The following is a 27,444-nucleotide window of genomic DNA, read 5'->3' as shown; positions in this document are numbered from 1 at the left end:
TGCGTCCTTGTCCACTTGTGTCACTTTGTGCCGGCGCTGATGCAATCTGACTGACAACAGCAGCCTGTCTGCCAGGTGCTATCTTATAATCCTGCTTTACAGGTGTCCCTTATATATAGAAAAAGACAAGCATTAGGGAAAAGAAATGACACGATCCATGATCCGCTATCGTGGAAACCAGAATAGGTCAATGTTCATCATTTTTATTTCAGCAGATTGCCAAACACCAAATGACCAAATTGTAACTTGTACATAAAGTGTCTGAGTGTTTAACCCAAACCCTGGCTGATGCACAACAGCCAAGAAGTGCATCATTACAGGCTTTAGCTTAGATATCAACAAGGCTCCTATATGACAGGATTATAATAAGAGACACACTTTACACATTTTGGGTAATGATAGGGATGTTTTAAAACAAGTCTTCATTATTTTGTATACTCTTTGAATGTCTTTGATAATTGCGGTGCCATTAAGTACATAATGGTTTTTTTTAATCTTTTCCTCCATTTGCATCAGCAGTAATTGCCAGCAATTAATGTCTTTTGGCTTTTGTCTTTTGGCGTTTGCACTAGTTGTGGGTATGTTCACATCCTTTATTCATCAAACCCCAGAAAGAAATGAGAATACTGGCAGACTGAAGAGCCGGGATCAAACAAAACAAAGCATATTTGACTTTTTAGCCATTAGAGTCACTTTTGTGAATTCTTTATGTTCTTGGTACTGTTACAGAGAGTTTGACGTTAGAGAAAAATACCGTTTAAGCTAACATTATGCACTTTACCATCAAAATATAGTCACACGATAAAGTCATATCCGTAATCACGTGAGGAAAAGAACCACACCTCATCACATTTCATAGATCACAGCTAAGCTGGATAAAGCTGAGGCGCCTCAGTCACCAGATACTAACATAGAATCCCAAAATATTACAGACAATATGTTACAAGCTAACAGCAGCATACAGTAATAGAGTGTGCACTCGTGTGTCATTTTTACAAAGGCGATGGGATAAAGCCACAAAGCACCATGACAATCAAATATACAAAACTAGTCTATACCAAGTACTGAATGTGTAGAAGAAAAATGTGTTACTTTCTTCTGGCAGATGTGTCTTTTTTGTCCTTTGAGGATATCTTGACAAATTGGAATGAGTTTCAGTGTTTGATGAATCAAATGTCACACCAGTAAATGTTACTTGTCAATTTTGTCCGCTTTTAGTTTAACGCTTTTCCATTTCTGCTTTTCGTGACCTAAATCAAGGTTATTGACGGGCAAATCATAGCACAGTTGTGCAAAGAATGATGCATTTTATGCTTAAAACACTCTTCAGCATGTTGGCAGTCTATTCAGTCAAATATGCAGCGGCTGCCAAAGAAATGCATTTATTCACATCAGATCACAGAGTTTATTTCCACCCCTTAAAAAAAAGAATGCTCCTAAGCATGAATCAGATTCTTGAAGTCACCAAATTGCCCCCATGAGGCAAGGAAGGCAAATGAGCTGATATCTCAGCAACAGATTCAGCAAGTCTGTTTTCCACACAGCAGCCAACATGTCATCCTTAGATATAATCCACTGTTGCCTGATTTCACTGTTCTTACCGTGCTGTTTGGTCGCTTCTAATTAAAGAAAAATTTAGCTGCTGCAGTTGGGCAGATGCCTAAATTAAAAAGGGTCCGATCAGTTCTCCAGATAAAAATGTTGAGCGATAGTCCTCAGAGTCTACAAAAGCAGGAAACCTTCAAGCTGCAGTAGTGTTGATGTGAGAGCAAAGGCCAGCGCGAGGAGCATCACTGAGGGGTGTGAGCAGGTGATTTCAGCTGGCGAACTTCTAGCAATGGCGTTTGAGTCGTTGGACTCATCCAGTTGATGGTTCTAAGAGAAAAGATTAAGATGTAAGAATCGAAGTGGAAAGTTCATGAAAGATTTGTTGATACTGATGCATCAAAGTTCAGATATATATGTGTATATACTGTATATGTCATTCACCTCAGGTTACATTTAGCTATGTAGAGCTTTGTGGCTGTATATACTCGTATTTTGGTGACCTTCCATCAGTTTTGTTAAATTATCAACTCTCCACCATCAAGCTTGGCAGTTGGTATGAGCTGTTCACTCTGGTCTGATCTGTCCATAAGGAAATTGCTCGAGACATCTTTGGGTTTGTTCAAGTGCAGCTTTGCAAACCTAAGCACTGCTGCCTCATGTCGTTTTTGTTTTTTGGGGGTTTTTAGGAGAGAAAAAGCTTTCCCTCTAAACAAACCATACTTGTTCAATCTTTTTTGAATTGCACTGTTGTAAACTTTAACATTTAACATCCTAACTGAGGTCTACACAGTCTTGAGCGCTTGAGTGTTTTTTTCTTTCGCAACTCTTCTGAGCTGCAAACTCTCATCGTTTGACCTTGGGGTGAAATTTGCCGAGAGACTATAAGACACACCTGAATGCCCATGGCCATAGACTCCTGTGAATGCTTTCTTTTTCAATGCTGCATAATTATGTAGAACTAAAGAATTATTGTATTTCATATCTCCTACAAGTCCACTATTATTTGACTTCACAGAATAAAACAGTTCTTACCACACACAGAGCGGAGTCCACTGTTTGATTTGACACTAGCTTTTGAGCCTGTGAGGAAAACACGAAAAAATAGAGACATTAGCTTTCATTTATTTATTTTTTTAATGGGTTTGTAAGTATTTCAGATTACACCCAGACTTGGAGAGGTGCAAAAATGAAAATAGCAGACTGCTTTATTTTGCAATGCCCATATATTAGAGGTCTTAACTCTTGGAATAATCTTCCCCCTTGTGCAAGATGTATAGGATTCAAGTGCATGTTTGTGAAAAAGTGTGTCCCTGCTTTGTTCAAGCTCAAGGTTATGACAGTCTAATGGATTAGAAGTTTTCCCAGATGGCTCAAAACCTTTTCAGCCAAACATAAAAATACCCACATGCATTTGCACAAACACAGCTATACGCACAAACAAAAGGCAAACTCACAGATACAGATGGAGAACATAAATGATAAAGTGACTCTATAGCAGTTTGGAAACACAATAAACACCCCATGTGTTGGTTCTTAAGTAGAAAAAAATTCTATGAACCAGGATTGCGGAGAAGAATGATTAATTGCTCTATCGGAGGTCTTTTCTCCTAGAGGATGTTTTACTGGTGATAAATCATATTATCGCTATTAAAAGCCAATATGATAGATTGTCTCGCTTAAAGTATGTGATATCATCTCATTTAAAAATATAGCCCCATGGTATTTATCAGAGGAGAATAGCAGATATCTGAGTGTGTGTTGGTGGGGCCAAAAATTTCAGGAGCTAGAGCTGCTATAAGCACAATCAAGCAAAACATGCCATTTATGATGTTAAATGTCAGAATCAGCACACTAAATCGATTTCCTACTATTGCATTTGATATTTGAAATAGCCATTTGCATGTCATTATCTGCCACTGCTATGAAAATTCCCTGCAGCAGTTTTTTTTTAAAGTGTCACTTAGCAGACATTATTGCAAATAAGATGGTTTAGAATTGCGTACTCATACATACAGTTCGATACCTGTTGAATTAAAATAAGTTTGAGCTATTTGAAATACTCTAAAATACAATATTAACACAAGGTCAGTTTAGTGTTCTTTTCAAGCTTTTCAAGCTTTTAATGATCTGATTGGATCGGTTTTGGTACATTTCCTTTTTAGTTTTATCTTTAATTATACCACTACAAAATTAGAAAAATATAAAAATGGTGTTCAAAAAGTGCCATAGTAGTTTGCGTAATTAAAAAAACTGTAGTGAGATGCTTTTAATTGTAGTTATAGAGCCAGTAACACAGGCCTAGAGACTAGTCAGTGATCTCCTGACAAACATCACTTGCTGTGTATTCTCTGACCAGTTGGTGAGTGGTTGTTGGTGTTGCAAGGTGATTATGGTTGAAAAGAGGTATAAGGTGTTGCACCAAAAACATCCAGCCATTGCTTTTGTAGAGCAAGATACCAACTTATCTACAAACAGTCATCAACCACTCAAGGAGCAGAAGTGAAACTGTGATGCAAATTGTAAATGGAGATTGTTCCGCTTCAAAGTAAACAGTGAGCCTTTAACTTTGAAGGTGAATCTTCTCCATTTCCGGTTTACTGTTTGGCAAGTAGTTGGCAAGTGTTTGCAGACGAATTAGTGTCTCACATGTAAATGGAATCGATCAGCTATATAGTGCTAAATCACAAGAACAGTTGCCTCAAGGCAGTTTATGTTGTATATGGAGCCCCGCAGGGGACATGGGAGAAAAAAAAATTAAGACGGACTTTTGCGAGATCTCGCAAAAACTAACTCGGGATCTCGCAAAACTTTTGCTTTTAAACTCAGGATCTCGCAAAAGTTTTGCGAGATCTCGCAAAAGTTTTGCTTTTAAACTCGAGATCTCGCAAAACAAACTCGGGATCTTCGGAGGCCGCCAGCTCGAAGCCGACCGGGAGGTCGAGGCACGACGTGCCGGGAAAGCGGTGTTCCTCCCGGCTGTAGTAGGTCTCGACCTCCCGTTAGCTTCGAGATGGTGGTTGTCAGATCTCCGAAAACGTCGGAGCACTTTTGCAAATATGTGATGTCTTGTAAACCTAGCAGATATCTGACGTTTACACAACTACATTCACGTCTCAAAATATCTTAAAAGTTTATTTTGTGACCCAGAAAGAGTAATATTACAACTAAGTAGCCATTGTTGGAATTCAACTTTTGCGAGATCCCTAATTAGTTTTGCGAGATATCGCAAAAGTTCATCTTTTTTTTTTTTCTCCCATGTCCCCTGCGGGGCTCCGTAGTTGTAAGATAAAGACCCTACAATTTTACAAAGAAAACAGAAAAAACACTGACTTTCATATGACCCTATGAGCAAGCGCTTTGGCGAGAGTGGGAAGGAAAAACTCCCTTTTAACAGCAGAACCAGGCTCATGACCGATTGGGGTTAGGTGAGGGTAGGAACAAATATTCACTTGGACTGATTAGAGTGTGGCAGTCAGTGGTTGCTGTGACCTTCAAAAACACAAGAATGTGTTAATTACAACTCCATTCCACACAAATCTCTAACAAACAAACAACAAAAAATAAGTGATGACATTTTATATCTACAGTAAAAAGTCAAGTCTGGGCTGACATTGATGTAAACTCAGTTGACTGGGGTTGGTAATCAACCAGGAGGTGATTCCACTTTATCACTGAACTACGAGCTGCTACAGTTGTAACAAAGTTAACTGCGTAGCTGTAATCTCATTCTATTTCACCATTTAACATTAGGGGGGAAAACACATTTGGTTCATCCATGCGATGATACTTTGTCCCTGCTCTGCAAACACACACAGTCACATACACACTACCCCTGTGGGCCATTTCTGATGTTACAGTGGCAACCAATTAGCTTTGACATGACAGCTTAGGAAACTCTGACTCCACGCTGACATCTCATCTTTCTGCCCAGGAGGGGGGATTCTGTGCATGCCATCATAAAACCATCCCTGATCCATCAAGGTGACAGAGCCAGACGTCTGACACTCAGGCAGCAGCTCTGAATAGATCTCTATCTGATGTTTAGGTCTCAATTTGGATTCAGCCGCATTCTTTTACAAGTTTGGAGAGCTTTGTGAATCCTCCAAAGGTGGAAAAGAAGCCTGGACAGTTATCTGAATATTTTCTGGAAGACCTTTAAATTATATTCATTTTCCCTGAATGGAGACCTATTACGCTCTTTTTCAGCCCTGTATTTTTATTTTTATTTATTTGGGTATTCTAGAGTAGCATGGCTGATTAAGTGAGCTCTAATGCTTCTAATTCATGAGAATGTACATATCTAGAAATTCACGTGCTTATGTGAGCTCAGTGTAAATGTTGATATGTAAAAAAAAAATTACGATTTTTTTTTGTGCAATTTGAAGCATAATTTTTGGGGTCATGGCGATTACATTCACCCCATTTTGAAACCTATGTGTTTCATATGCGCATATCATATTGCTTGCCACTGTCTGTTCAGCTGGGATGTGTACTCCTCTATATGTGCTGCAGGCAGTGCTGTGATTACTCTAAACAATGAAGTAGAAGCCACTCTGATGGACCATTACCTTGCAGCACAGTGCCCTTTTGCTTAAGCGAGTAGCTCCTTAGAAGGCAATTAAAAATTTCCTAGTTAATGAGATCAGTGGAGGTGTACACTGATTGACATCATCCCTGTGAGTTTAATATAATTTAATTTGTTCACTCTGTAATTTAAGATTTGTGACACTGGTAGCCTATATTGGCTTTTGGTACAGTTTAAAAACTACAGAGTCGAATAAAACTGCAAGAGGAGAAAAACCTCTTTTGTTTTTTTACAGACTGGCTTTTCTTGGGTTTTTATATATCTGTAGCAAATATTTCTTACATTTAATTTTTGAATGTTTGGTGTAGTTTTTGTACTTATGTGTTCATTATCTGGCCTTCTTGACTACAAGCCAAGGTACTCCCTTTGGGACCATCAATCACATCGAACTGAACTAAAATGAGTATCATCACAATAGTGTCTGTTTATTGGGGTTTAAGCGTCATATTTCTCTATAATTGTATTCCCAACCCCTTTAGTTTCAAAAATAGCAGCTGTGTTGATGGGGAGACAAAACATACAGGCCATACTCAAACAAAAACTTCACCTGCAGGGTCCCGCAGATGTGATATAGTGAGTTGCCATCAAGATCCAGTTTGGTCATGTCCGTCAGCGCATCCAGAGCATTATTGGTTTGTGCTTTACCCTTCCGAGTGATGCTAAGGTCTACTGTGGGCTGAATCGGGGGCTGGGGTTGCCAGACCCCAACGTCTGTACCATTCCCAAAAGCCTGGATGGCGTTACCTACAAGAAAAGAGTAAAAACGTATTGATCTTTTCTGCAAGGTTTAGTCTTAGCTGTCTGTATTTGCTTCAGAAATAAGTGCAAGTACCATGACACCAACTGTTTTAATAACGTCCAAAGTAATGTTAAATGTTAATTTACGTATATAATATCTGCATAACATAACATATTGAGTTTTATGACCAGTATTGTTGAATCACTGGAGTTAAATTCTGGCATCTCAGATCTGATACAATTTATAGCGATATTTTTAAGTCTAACACACCTGGTGAGTCTGACCCCAAGCAGAAAAGAATAATGCAAAGATGGGAGACAAGTTATTTCTGCAGGATGGGTGAATATGGGCACTTACGTAGACATCGGTTGTTGGTGAACAGCTCAACAAATTTATCACAGTCTGGCTTGCTGTTCCCACTGCCACTGCAGTCGCACCACGGCGACAGGCTAATTCCAAAGGATCGCACATAATTGGGTGTCATCACTGTACCTGCAGCATAAAACACAAGTAGACCACTGTTAGTGAATATGACTGTCATCCCATTATTCCAGTGGAAACCTTCTACCAGGACGTCTTTGGTTTATCGGGTAGGCTCGAGGCTCTGCATGCTTAAATAGAAATATTCAGGTCAGTCTGTGTGTGTAAGCAGATTCTCCACTGCAGGCAAACTTTAACCTGTTTATAAGTTTTACAGAACTTGCACTGAATTAAAAGATGCTACATTAGAGTGAAACTCTGTCTCGACATTGACACTTGGCATTGACAACTTGCTGCATCACGATTATGACACTCATTGCCTGGTAAAGTATCCTCATTATGTGGCCAATGGCTTTTTCTTTTCTTTTCAAGAGCATCCACATTATTCAAACAAGTGATTATGTCACTGCAGGTGACACATAGCAGCTCTGAAGAGACTTGTGACAAGTGTTTTCGGGGCTGCTGACGCTTAACACCCATTGTGAGTCCACAGTTACGACTAAACTGGGGCACATTGTACTTTATGGACGAAATAGCCAAATGAAACTATTCTTGGCTATTTTTTTTCCCATCTTAATGAAACTGAATAAAACGCTGATTTGTTTAGGGATCATTGGGGTTGAGTAGGCTCATAGTTATTAGCTCCGCAAGTACATGCAGATTTTTGTGTGTGAAGGCAGAAATGAGCGGTTAAACTCGGGGGGGCCCATTAGAGGGTGTAAACTGTGTGAAGCATGATATGAATGGTGCAGATTAAAATGTCTGCCTGTTGAGTTTGCAATTGGTCACTGTTGCCCTGAGTTCAAATCTCATTACAAAAACTCAGTGGGACATCATTTTTCCTTTCTACATAATTAAACCTGCTGATGGAAAAAAATCCTGAATTAAGTACTTTTCTGCACAGTGTTTTGGCTTATGAAGTGCGATGCCTTGTACACGCTACAAATTTTTAATTTATTGACTGTGAACTTGGGTGTCTTGCGTCTTTAACCTCGTATCTTAAGCTCTGCTTTGAAAATGCATGCCAAACTTGCAGTTTGCAGGTCAGCATGCTAGCTGCAGAGAGGCAAAGAAGCGGGGCATGTAAATTATAATGCAATGGAATATATTCACATCGCTTTTTTCCCCTACTTTTAATGGGTTTCTGTTGGCTTGTACTTTAAGAAAAAGCAAATGTGTTTAAAACTGCATTTTACTTCTAATTGAGCTGACAAAAATCTGCAAATTACCGAAAACGGCGACCAAAAATCCCCCCACACCAAAGTAAATAAAGAATTTGTAAAAAAGAAAATACAAAAATAGAATGAGTTTGGTTTAATTTCTTAATGCTAGTTTGTCCTAATAGCAGCAGCAGTTTTGCTAAAATTTTAAATGTAATCCAGCTTTACAACTTGATTAACTTACCAATAAGACCTGAGTAAGAAAGCAGACAGTCAGCATAGTTCTCTCTAAGACAGCCGGATATGGAGTGAACCTCTGGCTGACAGTTGCTGATGAAGTCTGCCAGTCTTGACCTATGAACAAGAGTTAAAAGAGGTTGAAGAAGTCGCTGCTTTGCGGTTTTGACATATTTTTGAGTAACTGATCAGTAATTTCAAGTCATTTCTTCAAGGTTGTCACTTTTAAAAGCATTATATCACTTCCTGCTATGTTTGCTCATTCCCTGGATTTCCCGTTCAGACCACAAGCACATGTTGTTTGATAAGTGCGAACATCAGCTTTTGTGTCAAAATGGCCTGACTGTCATGTTGATGATAGTTACTCGTGACAGTGTAGGTCTTTGGCACCCAAGACTAAAATGTGGTCTTCAGCGCAAAGAGTCCAGAGTTTTCATGCTTAAAGGTTTAGCATCAGGTCAGGAGTCAGGAGCACGGCACTCTTTTTTTTTGGTTTCTATAAATTTCCACCCCAGGGTCTGGCTGTCAATTTTAATGTCCTGAGGTGTCTGAAGGAGAGCGGTTGATGCAAACTACTCTGAGAGGATAGTGGCCACTTCACACATCGGCCTAACAAGTGAAGATCCCTGAATGCCTTGGGGGTTGCATCAGGAAGGGCAAAAGTCTGCCAAATCAAATACACGGAGCAACCCGCAGCGCCGACCTCAGCCGAAAGGTGACAAATGGGAACACTTGCAACACATGACATCTACAAAGAGGGAATACATGGATGACAACGGACAAGAGGGGGAAACTAGATTATTGTTACTATTATTATTATTATTATTATGTTATTATAATTGTAGGATTATTTCCTTCTTAGCCACTTTATCTTCACGGCTCTTTATCTACTCACTTCCTAATTACTTTACTTTTACTGTAGATTTAAGACATTACAGCAAAACTCCACGAGTGAATAAAAACTTACCTAATTTATGCAATGTTTATAACTGACAGTACATGACAACCCAGTCTAATTTGCACATATTTTTAGCAGTTCGATTACAGACTTAAAGTGGCTGCAATTTACGATAAATTACATTTTGAATATTTAGTTTTCAATTTGTACTTTGCTCAAGATGGACAGAATGGAGGAAAAATCTTAGTGGTTAATTTATGGTCATATTTACTGCCATAGAAAAACATCATGTAAAAAAAAGTCTACCCAGTATCTCGAGGTGCCTTACCTGCATATGTAGTTGGTCTTACATGTGTTTTGAAGAGATAAACAGTTGGTTTTGTCCTTATCCTCGTAGGAGCACACTGGTACAATGGTTTGACGTCTGCGTTCTGCACATGCTGTCTGATCCCCCGTTGGACAGGAGCAAAACAGCATCCCGTAGCTGTATTTCATGGGAACCTTGGTTTTGGAAAGGAAACGGCATTTGACATTTAATGCTTGCTTTCTCAAACATCTGTGTTCTATATAAATTTCTGCATTGTTTTGATGGCATGGCATGCATCCAGCACAGCCAAAATATTACCCACCCTTTGATCCCTTGCAAGCCGATGTGTAAACTGAATATTGTAAAGCTGGGCAGAAAGTATGGTGTGGATATGCAGCTATACTGCAGCTATGTGAAAGACTGAGATAGAAATTAGACTGAAAGACACTTTAAATTTCATATGTTTTGTACTTAGCATCACAAATAACCAAAAAGAAGATTATGTGGCAACGCTTTTCTCTTCATATAGATTTTGTGTGAATGCAGTGAATAAACAATGTTGCACTGCTGCTGTGAAATGTAAATAGTTTAACTATTTTAACCGAGCTGTTCTTCTTATTTACAGCAATGCAACATTTCTATAATAGTCATTAAACATGTTTAAAATACTGACATAGGCTAGCTTCGTTGCTGCTGTTTAAGCATTCATCCTCAGTAAAATGTTGTGTTTGACGTATATGAACTACAGTATCAAGAGCTATAATCTGGCAACATAACAGCAGCCAGTAGTCAGAAAGTAATAAGCAGGATTTTAAAACTGTTTATCTTCAAAATAAACCTCCGGTGTCAAATATGGTCTGAAAAAAATCTACAGAGGAGCCTCGAAATTTGTGTCTGCAAAAGCAGAGATTTTCGAAATAGAAAATGTGTAGGAAAATGCGAGGATAATTACCTTGTCAAAGAACTGTCTTAGAGCCTTGTGGCATTTGCGCTTGTTGCAAACCTCAGAAGTGGACACCCTGCTAGTGCAGGGGTTGATGTAAGCCGAGCGATACTTCTTACACGTGTCATTCAAGTTACAGGCCTTGGCAGCATTCAGACAGTTGTTCTCCTTTGTGGAGGCAGGCTCGACTAAGAGAGAGGAAAGAGTCACGCAGTTATTTAATATTTTCTAACGTGAGACTTACTGATTTTTGTGCGCTGTTGTTTAAGCCAAGCCAATCAAAATTAACATGGTAGGTAAGTTACATGAGTGAATAGTAAGAAATCCATAAAATAAGCGTAGAAATATTTTCAAATCAGACGAAGAAAACAGGATCATCAGTGCAACTTTTATTCTTTCCCAACATTATTTTCACTTTGTCATAAAGCCCCCTTTCTTCTAAAAGTACCTGTTTTTATTAGTTTGCATCTATTTTTAAAGTAAAACTACAGTGTTATATAATTGAGAACAATAAAAAACGATTTATTATTGATTATTTTGAATGCATTTGGATCATTTACCGTTAAATTGTTTGAAACTGCAGAATATATGAGAACAACTGTTCAGATAGAGAAGTCTTTTCTAGCAATTTAGCACAAAACATTCAAGCAATTTTTTGCTTCATTTAATGCATGAGGTGCTTTATGTATTTATCATATCTCACATCTCAGGTCTCTCTGATCAGGCCTTCCATTTATACTTTTAGCAGCAGAAATCAATAGTTGGAGCATCTTGACAGTTTATCATTCCCAACTGGATAAAAGCTAAAAACCCATCTTTGAGAGTATTAAAAAAAGCAGATGTTATGTGATTTTTGTGATTGTAACCGTTTCTCATGTTCTCATGCATAGCATATGTAACCGAGGCTGATTTTGCCTCAAAAATACAGGCACATCCTCAGGCACGGTTCACATTCCTTGGCTTAAGTTATGGAAATCAAGTCATTTCCGTTTCCATCCCTGTGTGCCTCGCCTTCCGTCACAGAAAGAAAGCATTCTGCGGCCAAAATAATGCCTCTCACTTCTCATTTGTTGTCATTAAAGTCTTTCCTGCTCCACTGCTTTCTGCACAGTAACACAGACTGTATCCTCTGCCTCGACATGGAAGAATGAATTCTGTAATTTTGCCTTTTGAGGTGGAATTGAAGCTCACTGCACTCTTTCATGCACCACAGAATGAGCTATGATTAAATCTGAATACATTCTTGAACTTTGGGTTAATCACATATTACAAAACCCATTACTTACATCTGACAAGTGACTAGAGATGTGGGCTGTGATCCTTCAGTGGCTGTTTGTAGCTTTTGGGTCGTGGGTGTTACGGGTTTACCTCCATTACTGTTAACCTGCAGGAAAATGCTGACCTAAGTTGGATTTAAAAACTGTTTTGAAAAAGTTATCACTTTTGACGACCTGGATTCAAATGAGGTTATCTGCGTGTGCAAATTAACTGGCCGGGTTGTGTGTTAGTAAGAAGGTCATACGCTGGAGCCATATTGACATAATACCCCACAGCAGGTAAAAATGAACAACAAAAAAAGCGTTTTAGCAGTTAGGAAGCTCATTTTGAATTTATACTTTAGAGTCATTTGCGATCACAAAGAGTAATGATGTTGATATAGCAAAGTTCAACAATTACCTCACCCACATCCTCCCTCAGAGAACATTATGTCCTAAAACAGCATCACATAAAACAGTAATATGATTCTATTTCTTAACAAATTTAGTGTTGACATTAAGGCACTTTTACATTGCCACTGGGTTATACAGCATCAGTGGGATTGGGAAATTCCATTTGAATGCTCTATTGTGTACCAGTATGTATTTGTTTGTTTAGTTGACTCTCAAGTTGTATATTCTTTCTGTGTTTCTTTGTAAAATAAACACTGAATTATCAAAGTTATGAGTAACATCATGAGTCTCACACAGCCTTCTTATGTTTCTCCCCCCGAGCAAGACCACCACTGCAGTAAATGACAAACAGAGGGATCTGACCCCATGACCTCTAATGGGATGATGCAAGACATTTGAAAGACTGTCGGCCGGGTAGGCCTACATATGAAACTCAGACAAGAGGATAATTATACCAGCCTTGGGGGAGTAATGATCAGAAAGCACCTGCACCTCTCCAACAAACCTATATGTGTAATGTTGTGAGAAAGTATTTTCCCTTCCCTTCTTAGTTATTTGCATATTTTTCACACTTACATCAAACTAATTTTAGCATTAGACAAAGATAACCTGAGTAAATACAAAATTCAGATCTTAAATGATGATTCATTTATTAAGAAAAAAACTTATCCAAATCTACCCAGCCCTCTGAGAAAAAATCATTCCCTTATAAACCTAATAGAAAGAACTGCATGTAACCGTTTGTGACAACTGTCAAAAAGTCCTTCACATCGCTGTGGAGGAATTTTGGCTCACTCTTTTAGAAGAATTGAGCCACATTGGAGGGGTTTCCAGCGTAAACGTGCTGTCTGAGGTCATGCCAAATCATCCCAATTGGATTAAAGTCTGGACTGTGGACTAGGTCAGGGCTGTCCAACTCCAGGCCTCAGGGACCGGTGTCCTGCAGGTTTTAGATGTGTCCTTGATCCAACCACCTCGTCAACATGTCTTGAAGTTCTCCAGAGGCCTGGTAATGAACTAATCATTTGATTCAGGTGTGTTGGTGGTATCAGGGTGATATCTAAAGCCTTTTGTCTGTCTAATCCGCAGAAAGGAAGGAGCAAATGCTTTTTCACTGAAGTCAGCATCCAGACATATTTCTGTTTGTCCTGGTCTTCTACAGTGTTGTCTACTGTGTATACAGAGTACACTGCATATACAGTACCGAAGACAAAATACAGTAAACATAGGTCAGAAAAAACTAGGACCCCTGAATTTCAGTTCAAGGTGCCTCAAGGCAATTTACATTGTAAGGTAAGCACCCTATAATAATACAGAGAAAACCCCAATAATCATCTGATAGTTGGGATCAGCCAAGTTGTTTATTATTTGTTTACTTTTTCTTGTTGACAATGATGTTGTTTATAAGTGTTACATGGCTAATGAGACACTTGAGCGTTTATTTTTTCCTCAATAAATGCTAACATTGCTATTTTATGCTAAATGTCTCTGCAGTACTACGGCGCTGAACAGTGACCCTAAAACCAAGGGGGAAGAAAAATGAGAATCCTGCATGTAGGGTTTGGGGCATCCAGGTTTCCTGGCAGGAAAATCCTCAAAGCTTTGTGCACCTCTGCCATCCGCTTTCTTTAGCATATCTTTATGGATTCAGACAAATTTCTCATTTCTATGCAGACTGCACATGGAATGAAGCACACAAAATTTTCTGGATTGATGCTACCATTAAACACATTCCATTCAGAAACAGTAGAGCTGTCCCTTCGCTGTAACCTTCCATTTCACTGAAGTGGTCCTGGATAACAATGTTCGGCAAAGAAATTGCTCGATCTGCTCCCTTTTTCCCCCTCTGAATGTAATCCAAGAACATTAATATGAACATCGTGGAATTGCACTTTTGTCTGCGTATGACATAAAAATCCTCTCCTGTCCAAAAGACACAGATTAGAGTAATACTGAGAATTCATGTGACCCTTAAGCTAACCATCAACAGCCAGCTGTGTGCCTGAAGCTCTCAAGTCAATAAGTCTTAAAAAGGTGTGGATTACTGTGAAACTCACTGAACAGGTTTAGTTAAAAATACTATGGGGCGATCGTGGCTCAAGAGTTGGGAGTTCGCCTTGTAATCGGAAGGTTGCCGGTTCGAGCCCCGGCTTGGACAGTCTCGGTCGCTGTGTCCTTGGGCAAGACACTTCACCCGTTGCCTACTGGTGGTGGTCAGAGGGCCCGGTGGCGCCAGTGTCCGGCAACCTCGTCTCTGTCAGCGCGCCCCAGGGTGGCTGTGGCTACAATGTAGCTGCCATCACCAGTGTGTGAATGTGTGGATAATTGGATATGTAAAGCGCTTTGGGGTGCTGTACAAATACAGGCCATTTACCATTTATGACATTCCCCATAGAGTGCAGCAGGATTTCTAATCTTGTCATGTTTTAACATAATACTTTTTTAGCCATCTGCCAAGTGCATTTATGAATTTATGAATTTATGAAAGATTGCTGTTTAATTGAAAAATGAATTTTAACTACCATAATGGTTCCTTGGCTATTGTTATAGCTGCTTGTCTGTTATAACTGATTTTCTGAGAGGTTTGGTTAATCATAGATTCTCTTATAAATCTTTTAATACTTTTCAGGACTCTTTATTTATTTATTTGACTCTTGTTTAGTGAGATATCTTATTTTATGAGTAAAATAAGGCCAGTAGTGTTAAATGTCTTCAGGCTGTATAACAGTCTGGCACAATGCCTGATTCGACTCTCTCTTCGCTTTACTCAAAATTCACAAAGTCACCTAAACTTAAAAACAAGAACTTTGCCATCTAGATAATGATTCAAATTAATATCGTTCATAGCGTATCAGTGATTCACTTCATTTATTATAACCCGTCTCTCTATTCAGTTTCGTCTTTGTAATTTAAGAAAGCCCTGAATTGGTCAGAGCCTCTCCGTCATGGCATCTGGCCTTCTGTCAGGTTTCCTGCCAGCATCACTAAATCCACACCAGTGTCTTAATACTTGACCAGACCCAAGACCAATTTATTAAATGCACCAATGCAATTAGCAAAATCCCCTTTAGTTTTTACCGCAGCCATTATTCCTTTCCTCCATTTAATCCTCTAGTAGCTCATTTATCGTGCATTGATTTAAAGAGTAAGCTTAAGTAGCTGCAGAAATGTTATGCTGAGAATGAAATTCCCTACAGAGTCCCCGATGATTATGATTGCCTGCGGACATTACTCACATGATCAAATTTTCCTGTAATAATAACGCATGTGCCCAGTGACAAACATGTTACTATGGAAGCTGAACTACCCTTTTAAATTTCAGGTTGTTGGGAGCATTTTCTTTTACCAGAAATCTTCTACTTAAAGTAGAGTATTTTTGATTGGACTTGGTGCGCTATCAGTGCAGGATATTGCAGAAAGAAAGGCTGAGCTCTGAGCTCTGATTGCTGTGAGTCAGATATGATACCCAGGTGCACCTCTGCTTTGTGCTTTTGTTCTATTTTGTTGTTTTGTTGTTTGCCAGTTAAAAATGGTAATTTTCTTTCTGTTTTTGCTCTCACTTTACAGGGTTTTTGTTTTGTGTGTTACTCAAAGAGATGTACAAAAAGGCCTGGCCAGAGCAACAACTATTTTTTTTTTGATGGTTAGGTTTATCTGTAAAATTACAGTGAACTGTGTGGACAAATGTTACAGAACAACATTGTTTTTAAAGCATTTTTTGTGCATACTTTGTACTTTCCTTGTACATACTGTCATGGAAAAAAAGTAGTCTTTCAGTCCTAAGTTTTTACTTATCAAAACATTATCATTGTTAGAAATCCAGTCTTTACCAGACAAGTTTAGACTGGTACCATTTTATCAGTACTGAGTCTTAAAATTAAATGTAATTATTCATTTTAGAACAATTTAGTCAAAATGGAACAGTGGGTGAAAAACTAAGTGCAGTAAGTACAGCATTAAATCTTATTACGTAGAAATTAAGCAGTTAGGTAGTAACGAGGTGCAGCTAATTAAATGCACTTGATTAACTGATCATCAGCAAGAAGGAACGCCTCTATAAAAGCACATGTTTGGGCAGTTTGCAGGTCTGGAGCATTTAGGTGTGTGCTAACCCAATGCCATGGAGGAAATACATCAGCAATGATCTTAGAGAAGCGATTGTTGCAGCCCTTCAGTCTGGGAAGGGTTTTAAGGAAATTTCCAAATAATTTGAAGTCCAAGATTCTACAGTGAGAAAAACAGAAAGGCAGTTCTCAGCAAATTCACTCCAAGGTCAGACCATTCAATGCTCAGGAAATCTTCCAAAACACACAAACAACCAAAGGCTACATCTCAGAAAAACAAATGATTAGCAAGTTAAAGGTTAATCTTCTTCTGTATAATTTTTAAAAAGCAAAGCTTAAGCTTAGGTTTGGAAAACTTTATCTGGACCAACAACAATACTTCTGGAACAATGTCCTTTGAAGGGATGAGACCAAAGTCAAGATATTTGGCCATAAAACACAGGAACACGTTTGGCAAAAGACAAATGGCATATCAGCACAAATGCCTGAAAATGTTAAGCACAATGTTGGAGGGGTGAATATTTGGGCCTTTCTTGAGGCCACAGGACCTGCACTCCTGGATTTGACCTGAATATTTTTGTTAAATAGAAATCAGTAAATCAATAGAAAGTGTAATATGTCATGCTCTTTTGTTCATCTAACATTATATTTACTTAATTTTAAAACGTGCTAAGAACCACATGAGTTTTCTAATCATATGCTTAGATCTGAAATTGATTATTTCTTTTTATTGTGTAATTCACCTTTTTACCATGAAGAAAGAAGTCTACAGTGACAGCTGTTATCACAATGATTAGGTCAGACACAGAATAACAAGCAGTGGTTGGGATGGGTTGCACAAGGGTTTGCAGCAAAAATGTGCAAATTAAAAAAACCTAAATAGCACCATTACTGCAAATTTTTCCAATTACATGCATCAAAAGGTATCGCACTGAGATCAACTGATCTGTGCAAATTTCTCATATCTGAAAAGATAATGTAACGTAAAACAATTATTAGATTAAAGGAATAGAAGTTAATTAAATTTTTGCCCGTTACCGTAATCACTGCAGTTCTTCAGAGTTTAACTGCATGTATGAATGCCTAGAGTGTTTTTTTTTCTGTGAAGGAGTAATGCACACATTTGTGACAACATGTATGTGTACATATTCCTGTGTGTGGGCGTAGGGTGTGGTAAACTCACATAAAATAACAGCACGCTTGTCAGAAAACACTATCATGTGTCACCTGCAACCTACAGTACTTTATTTTTTCATCTCAAAGCTATCATTAGCAATTGCCTGCATCACTTATGGTTGCATATCCACTCTGCCTGCTGCGCACAACTTATCACGGTAAGCCATAAGGTACACTCATCATGTTGAGGAATTTCTGCTTTTCAGGCCATTTTACTTCTTCCGGTAACATTCATATGTGTCAGAGTGGCAAGACATGTTGGAATTGGGTTAGTAAGTTTGTAAATGACAGCCTGTGAACTTGCATTTTTGTGTATTTTGTAGTTTCCATACCTATTGATAGTATCAATCATGCCAAGAATGTCATTGACCAAATAGTTTTGCTTTGCATGAATTAGGGATAATTAGCAATAATTCACAGTTACAGCAATTAGGCTGTTTTTCATAAAACTGTTTTTCAGTTTTACGAAGCATGTCCAGCAAACACAACTATTTAGCTGTCTTTCACAGTAAACTAACAAATGCATGTATTTAATAATACGAAAGTAATGCCGTATATCTCCAGTTCAGTGACATCCATGCTGGAGGTGGTTATTCAACATCTTCATTGGATTTTAGTCTACAGATATTGGTGGATTTGTGCAGTCTTCATATTTAGATGTAGTAGCATATAACTAAAACCTCTTATATTTTAAATTGTGTGCTTACTATGCAATAAAGTTTTGTTGGTTTTACTTCATGGCACCGAATATCTGATATTTGCTGTGTAATTACTCAACATATAAGTGAATTTCCGACCTCATAATTGAATTCAGTTGGAATAAACTGAGCTTTTTGCGGTTTCAGAGGGGGCAGAAAAAAACAAAGGGGAGAGGAAGTGCCATCCAGTGATTTGCTGATACAGCTAAAAGCAGGTTTGTGCAGAAAGAGTCAGCAAATTTAAAGTGTTTCTTCTGCTGATAGCCACACTGATGTTCAGCTGGAGAAGTTTGCTCACATATGGATAGTTCACAGGAACACTGAGGCCAGCAGCAAAGGACAAATACTACTGAGGATTAATCTGTTGCTTCAGGCATCTAGACCCACTGAATTATTCTTGAGATTCCTGCAATGGAAAATCATCATGGCAAGCTTCATCTCTTTTTCAGTGGCTATATCCTCAGCGGGACTACTGATGAGATCTGCGGATGGACTGGGAGGAGGGGGTAAAGATACTGGGATCAGCTCTAGGGCCAGTAACTAGTAGGGAGACTTTCTTAAAGAAAATAACTGCTTCTGTGTTAAATTTGAGGATCTGGCTTGAGGAGGTTTTGGAAACTTCTGCAAGATATCAATTAAGGATGGGGTGAAGAACATTTGTTCAGATTTGTAGTGGTTATAAAGTAGCTTCATATGAACATGAGCGGCTGGAATTTAATTGAGTACAAAAAGCATGCGTAAGACTGCACTGACACAATCCAATCTCAAATTTCAAAGAAGCAATACATGCAAACATGAATTTTAAGAGGAAGCATTTTATTAAAAATGAAAATGTATTTGCTTAATTTATTGCTCAATATTATGTACACTATGTGCTACTGAAAAGAGCCTCTTGGAATGGATTCGGCACTCATACCACCGCTGCCAGCCTTGAATGCCCTGAAGTACCCTCGTAGATTGTAATAGACATAAATGCAGTGTGTTAAGGGCAGTGCTGTAGCCCCACAGTTCCCTTTGTCTGCACACCAGTATCTGTAAAAAGCACTCTCACTGATTGATCTTCATCATTGATTTATAAATGACGCAGCATTTCATTTCAGTAGCTCCTTGCGGGTATATTCTACCAGTTAGTGGCCTCGATGTCACGCCTTTCGGATTGAATCGATAATGTTATTAGTATGACATAAGAAAATCTTTTCACTGGTGCCATAATGACGTAACAAAGGCAGTACTCAAAAATCAAAAGAGGTAGAGTAATTGTCTTGACTTTGCGTTATGAATGCCCTCTGTGTTATTCGTTCATTTGATATTCTACACGCCCGTCTCAACAAACACTGGATTAATTGCAATGACGTCTTCAGAAACAGTTCTCTGGGCTTCCTGAAGGACATCCCAAAGCTTTTCTGCCTTTTGTTCTGTTCTCTTTCAACATGATCTCACACTGCTTCAATAACGGTGACAACAGGTCTCTGGGGAGGCCAATCCATGACAGACAGTGCTCCTTTGTGTACTACATTGTAGTACACAGCTGAGATGTAACCCCAAACCATGACAGAGCCTCCACCATGTTTACAATTGGCTGTAGACACTCAACGTTGTATCTCCCTGTATGTATTGATAACAATAATTCAATAAGACCTGTTGTTACTGACCTTGAATCAAGTTCTTGCGTAATCTGGCAAATCTGTTTTTCTTCCTTCTTAGGCCTGCTGCATCTTTTTTATCTTTACCTACTTTTCTCTTAATTTTTCAGGATACCATGCACACCATGCCAAGATATAACAAGTCTTCATCTAATGGCTGTTTAGAAATCACCTTGTTAGGGTAAACATCAAATAGTTTACCATAAAAAGTGTTTGCAAAGTCATCAAAAATATATATATATCACTACTTCTAACTAGTCTGGGAACAATGCTTTAAGGACTGACTGATCCACTGGTGTTTTTTATGATTTCACTGCTGACTAAAGGAAAAGGATGGCAGCAGAGGCTTCTGGGAGAAGCTTTTCCTTTGTATGTTTGTGCCCAATCACTTTAAATCCCCAAACTCTGGGATTTATTCAATTTTATTTATTTTTTATTAGTAAAAGCTAAATTTCTTTCAGTCTTCTTCTTATACTGTTGTTAAAAAAATCCATGATGAGACATGGCATTTACTGGAGACGCCTGTACTTTACTTCTAGTTAAATGTCCTGAAGCACAGAGCAGAAAAAAGTGTTACTGTTCAAATATTTATTATCTGGGTGATATAGCAGTCAGAATGGGGAGTATTATGCCTTAACAGTAGACTCCAGGGGGTACAGTACCTATCATTGGATTTTGGCTCGCATGTGCATCATTTTACCCTTTTGATTGCCCGAGGCCTGGCTTAGTTGCAGGCAGGAATGAGGTCACTTATGGCAAATGGATTCCTGATATCTAGACTACTCAATGATTTATTTATTTATTTGTAAAAGCTATAGCTGCTTACGTTATAATGGCTCCTCAGAGCCATCGCTGCTTCCTGATTTGTCTTGCTCACACTGCCTAGGTAATCTAAATTATTACTTAAAATAATATTTTAATATTGACGAGTAAGCTTTGAATTTCTTTTTTTTTAAAGTATATCTTGATGAAGGTTTTTCCCATGTATTCAAAAGGGTTCCTTGGAATTTTTGGGAGGTCGTGGAACTTGCACATGGTTTTGCAGGACTATTTCAAGCTGATTTTGTTTTATTTCTTGGCCTTTTAATAAATCCGACTTGGTTTAACTGGTTATTGTGGACGCTTTGTCACTTTTGCAATTCCTCCCAGCCTCTCATTGCCATACCTGCAGGTATCTCTTTAGTATCTTGCCATAATTCCAGCGCAGGTGAGAAATGTCAATTAAAGTAATGTTTCCTTTTTCTCACTGTTGAAATACATTTGTGCCCTCGTCTCTGAAGCAGCACCACTGTTATATACCAAGTGGATTCAATCATAGGAAGAGCGAGAGACATGGAGAGAGAAAGAATCAAATGACCACTTTTTTCTTTTTTTGCAATGAAATGGTAGCTGGCCAATGCAATAGACACCCTCCTCCTGCCAGAAGCCCAATATTGAGGCATGCCAAAGAGTTCTGCACTTGACACACACACACACACACACACACACACACACACACACACACACACACACACACACACACACACACACACACACACACACACACGTGTTCTATCAGTGCCATTGAATGCACACAGATGGTTAATTGTCTCACTGTGAATGTGTTTATGGGATCTCTGCAGATCTAATTTTGGGCCTGCCTAGGTGTACACTCCCTGGTCCACCTGCACTCTTTTGACATTTGAGGACACATATGGCATTTACCTTTACAACACGCAAATGCTTCCTGTTTTTTCTTTCTCTCGCTTTTCAAACCAGGCATTCAGCGCTCGCGGTCTCCAGCAGCTCAGACAAAACCTCCTCTACGCTAAAAGGATGATTAATTCAAAACTAGCAGATAACCGCTACTCCCCGCGTTATACTGTGACAGTGGAATAACATGCAGACCCCTCATTATTGCTTTGAGGGTGAAATACACTAAATTACTCTGCTTTGTGTATGGTGGGTCACAGTGGCAGATAAAAGCTTTTGTGATGGATAATAGGCGTTGAAAGCTGCAGCCTGAAACCAGACAGCAATAGCAAAAAGTGGTTGTCAAATAGTGACAGATTTGTGGCAGCGATGCGGTGACTTAAGCTGGGTTTAAAGAACAACTGAGAAATAATGGCCGTGACTTAACACTGCACAGCATCCAAAGTGAAACCTCAGGAATGCAAAAACAGGTTCTTACCAGCTATGATGGGAGCCAGGCGGAAGATATCCGAGAGGCGGCTATTCACTGGTTCATATGGAGAGTATTCCAGCAAATCGTTACCTGCATGGCAAAAAGCAAACGTGTGTGTTTGTGTGTAAATGCTGTCTTCTCTAACAGCATAATATCAGATGCATAAATTTGGATTTATTATGATCAAATGGGATTAATCCCAGTTTGATGCAGTGTGAGAACAAGGTTTATCTTGGCGTGTGTCTCACTGTGATATTACAGATACAAAAAATGTTCCCTTCTTGAAGTCATAAACAGATATGTAGACTGATAAACTTTGATGATGATGAGTTCAGACATAACCTCAAGTCAAGTAGCTCACCCAGGTACAGGTCTGAGGTACAGATTTGTCTCTACTCTGCAGGTTCTTGACATTTGTGATAAACTTATAAAAACTGAAGTATTATTGCAGTATATAACCTTGCAAATTTGTTCCACCTTTACCAACGCATGAGTGGTAACTGTCCAGCAGTATGTAATATCATAGAACAACAGGAGGCGTTCAGCCTACTTTGTAATCACTATACTTTAAATACTTTATATTTCTGTGCCTTTAAGTATAAATCTACATGAGTACATTTATAAGTTCAGGACTAACATGTAGTGATGCTTTTACTTGAGTAATCTTTATTAATGCTCAGTCCTCTACTATAAATGCACATGAATTACCCTGTAAACTCTGATATATGCTCCAAAATATCCGCAAACAGTTCTTCTCCTTTTTCATGCCTCTTCGGCATCGACAGTTGTAAAGGGGGCTTTGCTTCATGGCATCTATAGCGCTGCGGCACTCGCCCTGCGCCTCGGCACCGTGGACCGCGCTGAAGTTGCTCTCCCTCCCCGCCACACACTGCCTCATTGTCCGGTACTTGGTGCTGCAGGAGTACTCCTTTAGACATTGTTCACTGGCCTTTACGCAGTCCAGTCGGACGGCTCGGGATGCCGAGCCGCTGTCACCCTTCAGGGTGAACACAGAATCTGGGAGTAAGAAACAAGAGTGAGTGAGAATGATTTGTGTAGTCCGTGTAAACTACTTTACTGACACTGCATTACGCACAGTTTAGACATCTGTCAGCACACACTGCTTAATTGGAGAGCACTTTTGTTGTTGTGGTGCTGTTTCCTAACGCACATAGGCTACACATTACTGCTGACACGCAAATATGCAGCGAGCACCAGAAAAGCTATGAACCCCGGAGGCTCACAACCGTGTCCCAGCAAGCAGAACAAATCAGTTCAATGAACTTCTCCTTTGCCGCTTGGCGAAGGACGCTCCTTGTTCACCACCACCCTTCTGTTGCTTGAATTTATTCATATGAACTGCAAAGGAGCACGCGCCGTTTCAAAACGCATGTTTATGTATAAATTATAGGAATTCAACAGATGAATGTGGCACTTACCCAGAAAGGACAGTGTAATGACAAAAGTTGTTAAAATCATTGCGCTTTAGAAAATGTTCTTTTTTAACGAGGTGTTTCCGAGATTAAAAGAAAATGACACGAGAACTTGTCAAACTGATCCACTTGTCCTCTGGTTGCACATTGTGCGAGAGAAAAAGACGAAGCATCCTGTAGCAGAGCGTTCTCACTCCCGAGAATCCCAGCTCTCCACCGGAGTCCGGCGGCTAAAACCAAACCGTGCGAACCTGCCGGACTTTAGGACGACACAAAAAGCGAGTGAGACGCAAGGAAGCGCGCTGATGGGCCATCTCCACTTCACCCTGCTCGCGTCAACTCCTGTTTGTCTGCTGGGGTCCTTAGTCCGACGCAGTCCTGCAGGTTGGAGGAGGAAAACTTTGCAAACAGAACCTCTGGAAATCACATTACAAAACCCTAAAAGCAATCAGTCCAACTTGAAAAATGGATTATTTTATCTTGAGCAGTCCATCACTACCTGGAATGGAATGAAAGTGTTTGTTTTTTAATTTATTTATTATTTTACATCCAGTTAAACGAAAAAAAGGGGAAGAATACTCCGTTTAGATGAAAGGACTTTAAAGCGTAAAACCTAAAATAACGCGGTTTGATCTGGACTGTCCTCCACTCTAATGGAAAAAAACGCAGAAGCTGGAGATGCAGCGTGCGAGGGCGTGACGTCATGCAGCTGCGCGCCCAATAACCTTAATAAAGCCATTAAGAGCCTCCATTTACATCAAGCTGTTAAGGCAGTCGCAACAAATGGTTTTGCCAGCGGCGAGCAGGTTACACGTGTAAAAGACGTGTAAGAGCGATTCCAGCTGAATGGAGCTCACTTATTAACCTCGAGGAAGATCAACATTTATAATAGCTTATTATGTATTTATGTAACCCGCAGGCCACCAAAACCGTGACACCAAAACCGAATAGGTTTGACATAAATCTCTAAAATTGAAATAAAAACGGCTAAATTGTGACGATTTTTAAGCGCCTGGATCTCAATGAAGGAAGTCTTCATTGCCACCCTGCCTCAGTTCTTCAGTATGTTTAGAAACCCCACGTTTATGCTCTTCGGTTTTGAGGGAGTGAGGAGTCTTATTCTTTTACTCTTAAGAGCAAAGTTTCAAAGTATTTCAATCCCTCAACTTAAACAGCACCAAGGGTGGAAGTGGAATTAAGCAGAAAAAAGAAAAGAAAATCACATTGCTTCTTTATCTGAAATTGCCGTTACTGTATAAATCGTGATAACTGCTGACAAAACTTTTTCTATCAAAGTTTGCTTTTGTGCACTGAAAAATCCCCCCCAATCATATTTCGAGAATGAGTAAAAAATAACATGGTTGTGCTCAAGAGTTTACTTGGCAGAACACTCGGGGATCTTGCAGATTTTTTTTCTCCCAAAAATTCTGCCCCTAAAATGGCAGTTATATTAAACACTGAATTAAAATGTTATGTAGGAAATATGGTGTGTATAGGACATCTGAAATCGTACCATGCTTAAAGGCGTTTCTACAGAAAATCAAAGAAGAACTCATCTTGGAACTAGGCAGCCTTGCCTGAAGTATGCCCACCTCTGCTATCATCAGAAGAAATACAACATTAACCCTAAAGGGGTGGAAAAAAATCCTAAGAGTCTGAGTTTACAGAGCAAATGCCATACAAGTGCGGGTGTAATCTACAAGCTGCACTGATCAAAAGGCAAGATGCATCAAGCTCTGGGTGGCTTATCACCTCAGGTCAGCATTTTCCCAGTGAAAGTCATATACTGATAGCTTAAAAATATTTGTATAACAAGTCATTCATTTATCAAAAATCACTTGGAGTCCAGAACACCCTTCATTTAGTTTTTACCCGCTTTATTCTCTTTAATTTACATTAGGTCGATCTGCTGCTCCTGATTAAAATAAATGTGTAAATTGTGTTCACATTAGCTAAAGAATAAGAAGAGAAGTGCAGTTATGCCATCTTCACAGGATTATTTATCTAGTAGAAAATGCAGAACAGCAAAGAGACATTTCACTGCCTCTTAGAGAGCCGTGAGTTTTGATATTTCACAGTAACTTTTGTTTTCTTGCAACATGTTTTTCATCCCTTCTGATCAATAAAAACAAGACACTGCCAGCTTGGAATAACACTTTAAAGAAGAAATGATCTGACACTTATCACTCATTTAAAAAAAGGTGTCTACAGCATAAACATTTTTTCCCCTTTGGACATATGATGCTGCTAATGTTTGCATGGTTTGTAATGAAGGCCAGCCAGTCGCTCCTGAAATAAGGAATGCTCTGTTACAGTAGCAATCACTCCATGCATCTACTGTAATTGTTTTGTAATGCGAAAGCAGAAAAAGTAAATAACAAGAGCACGCATGTGAAGGCAAACACTTTGATGAATTTTCTTGCAAGCTCATAGTCAATCAGTCAACTGGTGCTACACAGATTGAGCCAGGGTGTCTGAAAAAGCATTACTATACTTCAAATGCAAATTCCAACAAAGTTTGGATGCTGTGGAAAAATGTGTAAAGGCAATGATTTGCAATGATTTAAATAAATAAATAAAATTGGGACAGTTCCATGTTTAGTACTTATTACCCTCTTCTTTTAAAAGCAGTCTGGGAATTGAGGAATGCTGTCCCATTCTTTTCTTATTGGGGACTCTGGCCACTTGACAGTCCTAGATCGTCTGTATCGTTCATTTCATGAGGGACCAAATGTTTTCAGTTGGGGAAATGTCTGAACTGCAGGCAGGCTAGTTCACACCCGGACTCTTCTACTATGAAGCCATGTTGTTGTAATAGATGCAGTAAGCTTGTAGCAAGTAATTGTCTTACTAAAATGTGCAAGGGCTTTCCTGAAAAAGACCTGGATGGGAGAATATGCAGCAAAACCTGCAAATACCTTTCAGCATCGATGTTGCCTTTCCAGATGTGCAAGGTGCCATACCACAGGCGCTAATGCAAACTTTAGAACTGAGCGCTGATAACAAGTCACATGGTCCCTCTCCTCTTTAGCCCAGAGGATGCTACGTCTTTGTTTTCCCAAACAAATTTCAAATTTTGACTCATCTGATCCCAGAACAGTTTTCCACGTTGTCTCATCCATTTTGAAAGAGCTTCGGCACAGAGAAGACCATGACAAAAAAAAAGTATATCGCTTCTTATTTGCATGTCCGACTGTTAATCTGCGCTTGTGGACGGCACATGAACTCTGTTCACGGATAATGATTTCTGGGAGAGTTCCTGAGTGTTTGCAATGATTTCCATGACAGAATCATGCCTGATTTTAATGCAGTGCTGCCCGAGGGCCCAAAGATCATAAGCATCCAGCACTGATTTTCAGCCTTATCCCTTGCACAGAATGATTTCTCCATACACCCAGAATTTTTTATATAGTGCACTGTACCTGATGTCTTGATAACTTAACAAACATTTGGAAATTGTTCCACAATTTGTTCTACAGTTTATTGCATGTTATCGCTCTAATATGCTCATTTTATATCTAATCATGTTATTGACCTGTTGCCAATTAACCTAATTCGTTGTGAAATGGTGCTCCAGCTGTTTCAGCCTTTGGTTGCCCCTGTCCCAGCTGTTTTGAGATGTGTTTCGCCCATCAAATTAAACGCCTCAGTTTAAACATTTGAAATCTTTTATATGGCTTACTATGAATAAAATATGCT

The 27,444-nt window shown here is 39.1% G+C and overlaps 1 protein-coding gene across 1 annotated transcript; it reads right to left on the bottom strand.

Moving 5' to 3' along the window:
- Nucleotides 1-183: 183 nt before the first annotated feature.
- gfra1b (gdnf family receptor alpha 1b) lies at nucleotides 184-24,391 on the bottom strand. Its single transcript, XM_085284592.1, has 10 exons — nucleotides 23,752-24,391; nucleotides 23,021-23,329; nucleotides 22,319-22,402; nucleotides 10,907-11,085; nucleotides 9,976-10,148; nucleotides 8,757-8,866; nucleotides 7,230-7,364; nucleotides 6,681-6,877; nucleotides 2,581-2,628; nucleotides 184-1,875 (listed from the first exon to the last, which is right to left on the bottom strand). The coding sequence occupies exons 1-10, from the start codon at nucleotides 23,789-23,791 to the stop codon at nucleotides 1,723-1,725; spliced, it is 1,428 nt and encodes a 475-aa protein (XP_085140718.1). The 5' UTR covers nucleotides 23,792-24,391; the 3' UTR covers nucleotides 184-1,722.
- Nucleotides 24,392-27,444: the final 3,053 nt, after the last annotated feature.

The sequence above is a fragment of the Mchenga conophoros genome, linkage group LG8, assembly GCF_057382185.1.
Source record: "Mchenga conophoros isolate Kocher_MC1m ecotype Shallow Benthic linkage group LG8, M_conophoros_male_GT1.1, whole genome shotgun sequence".
NCBI classification, from domain to species: Eukaryota; Metazoa; Chordata; class Actinopteri; order Cichliformes; family Cichlidae; genus Mchenga; species Mchenga conophoros.
Note: the sequence above shows the minus strand (reverse complement) of the source record. Positions and strands in the feature narration are given on the sequence as shown.

Excerpts from the sequence above, each read along its gene's own strand:
- gfra1b (XM_085284592.1), bottom strand. The coding sequence starts at position 23,791 with ATGATTTTAACAACTTTTGTCATTACACTGTCCTTTCTGG. Across the intron at positions 22,403-23,020 it reads CATATATCAGAGTTTACAGG|GTAACGATTTGCTGGAATAC; the intron begins GTAATTCATGTG and ends TTTGCCATGCAG. Across the intron at positions 6,878-7,229 it reads CACCAACAACCGATGTCTAC|GTAACGCCATCCAGGCTTTT; the intron begins GTAAGTGCCCAT and ends CTTTTCTTGTAG.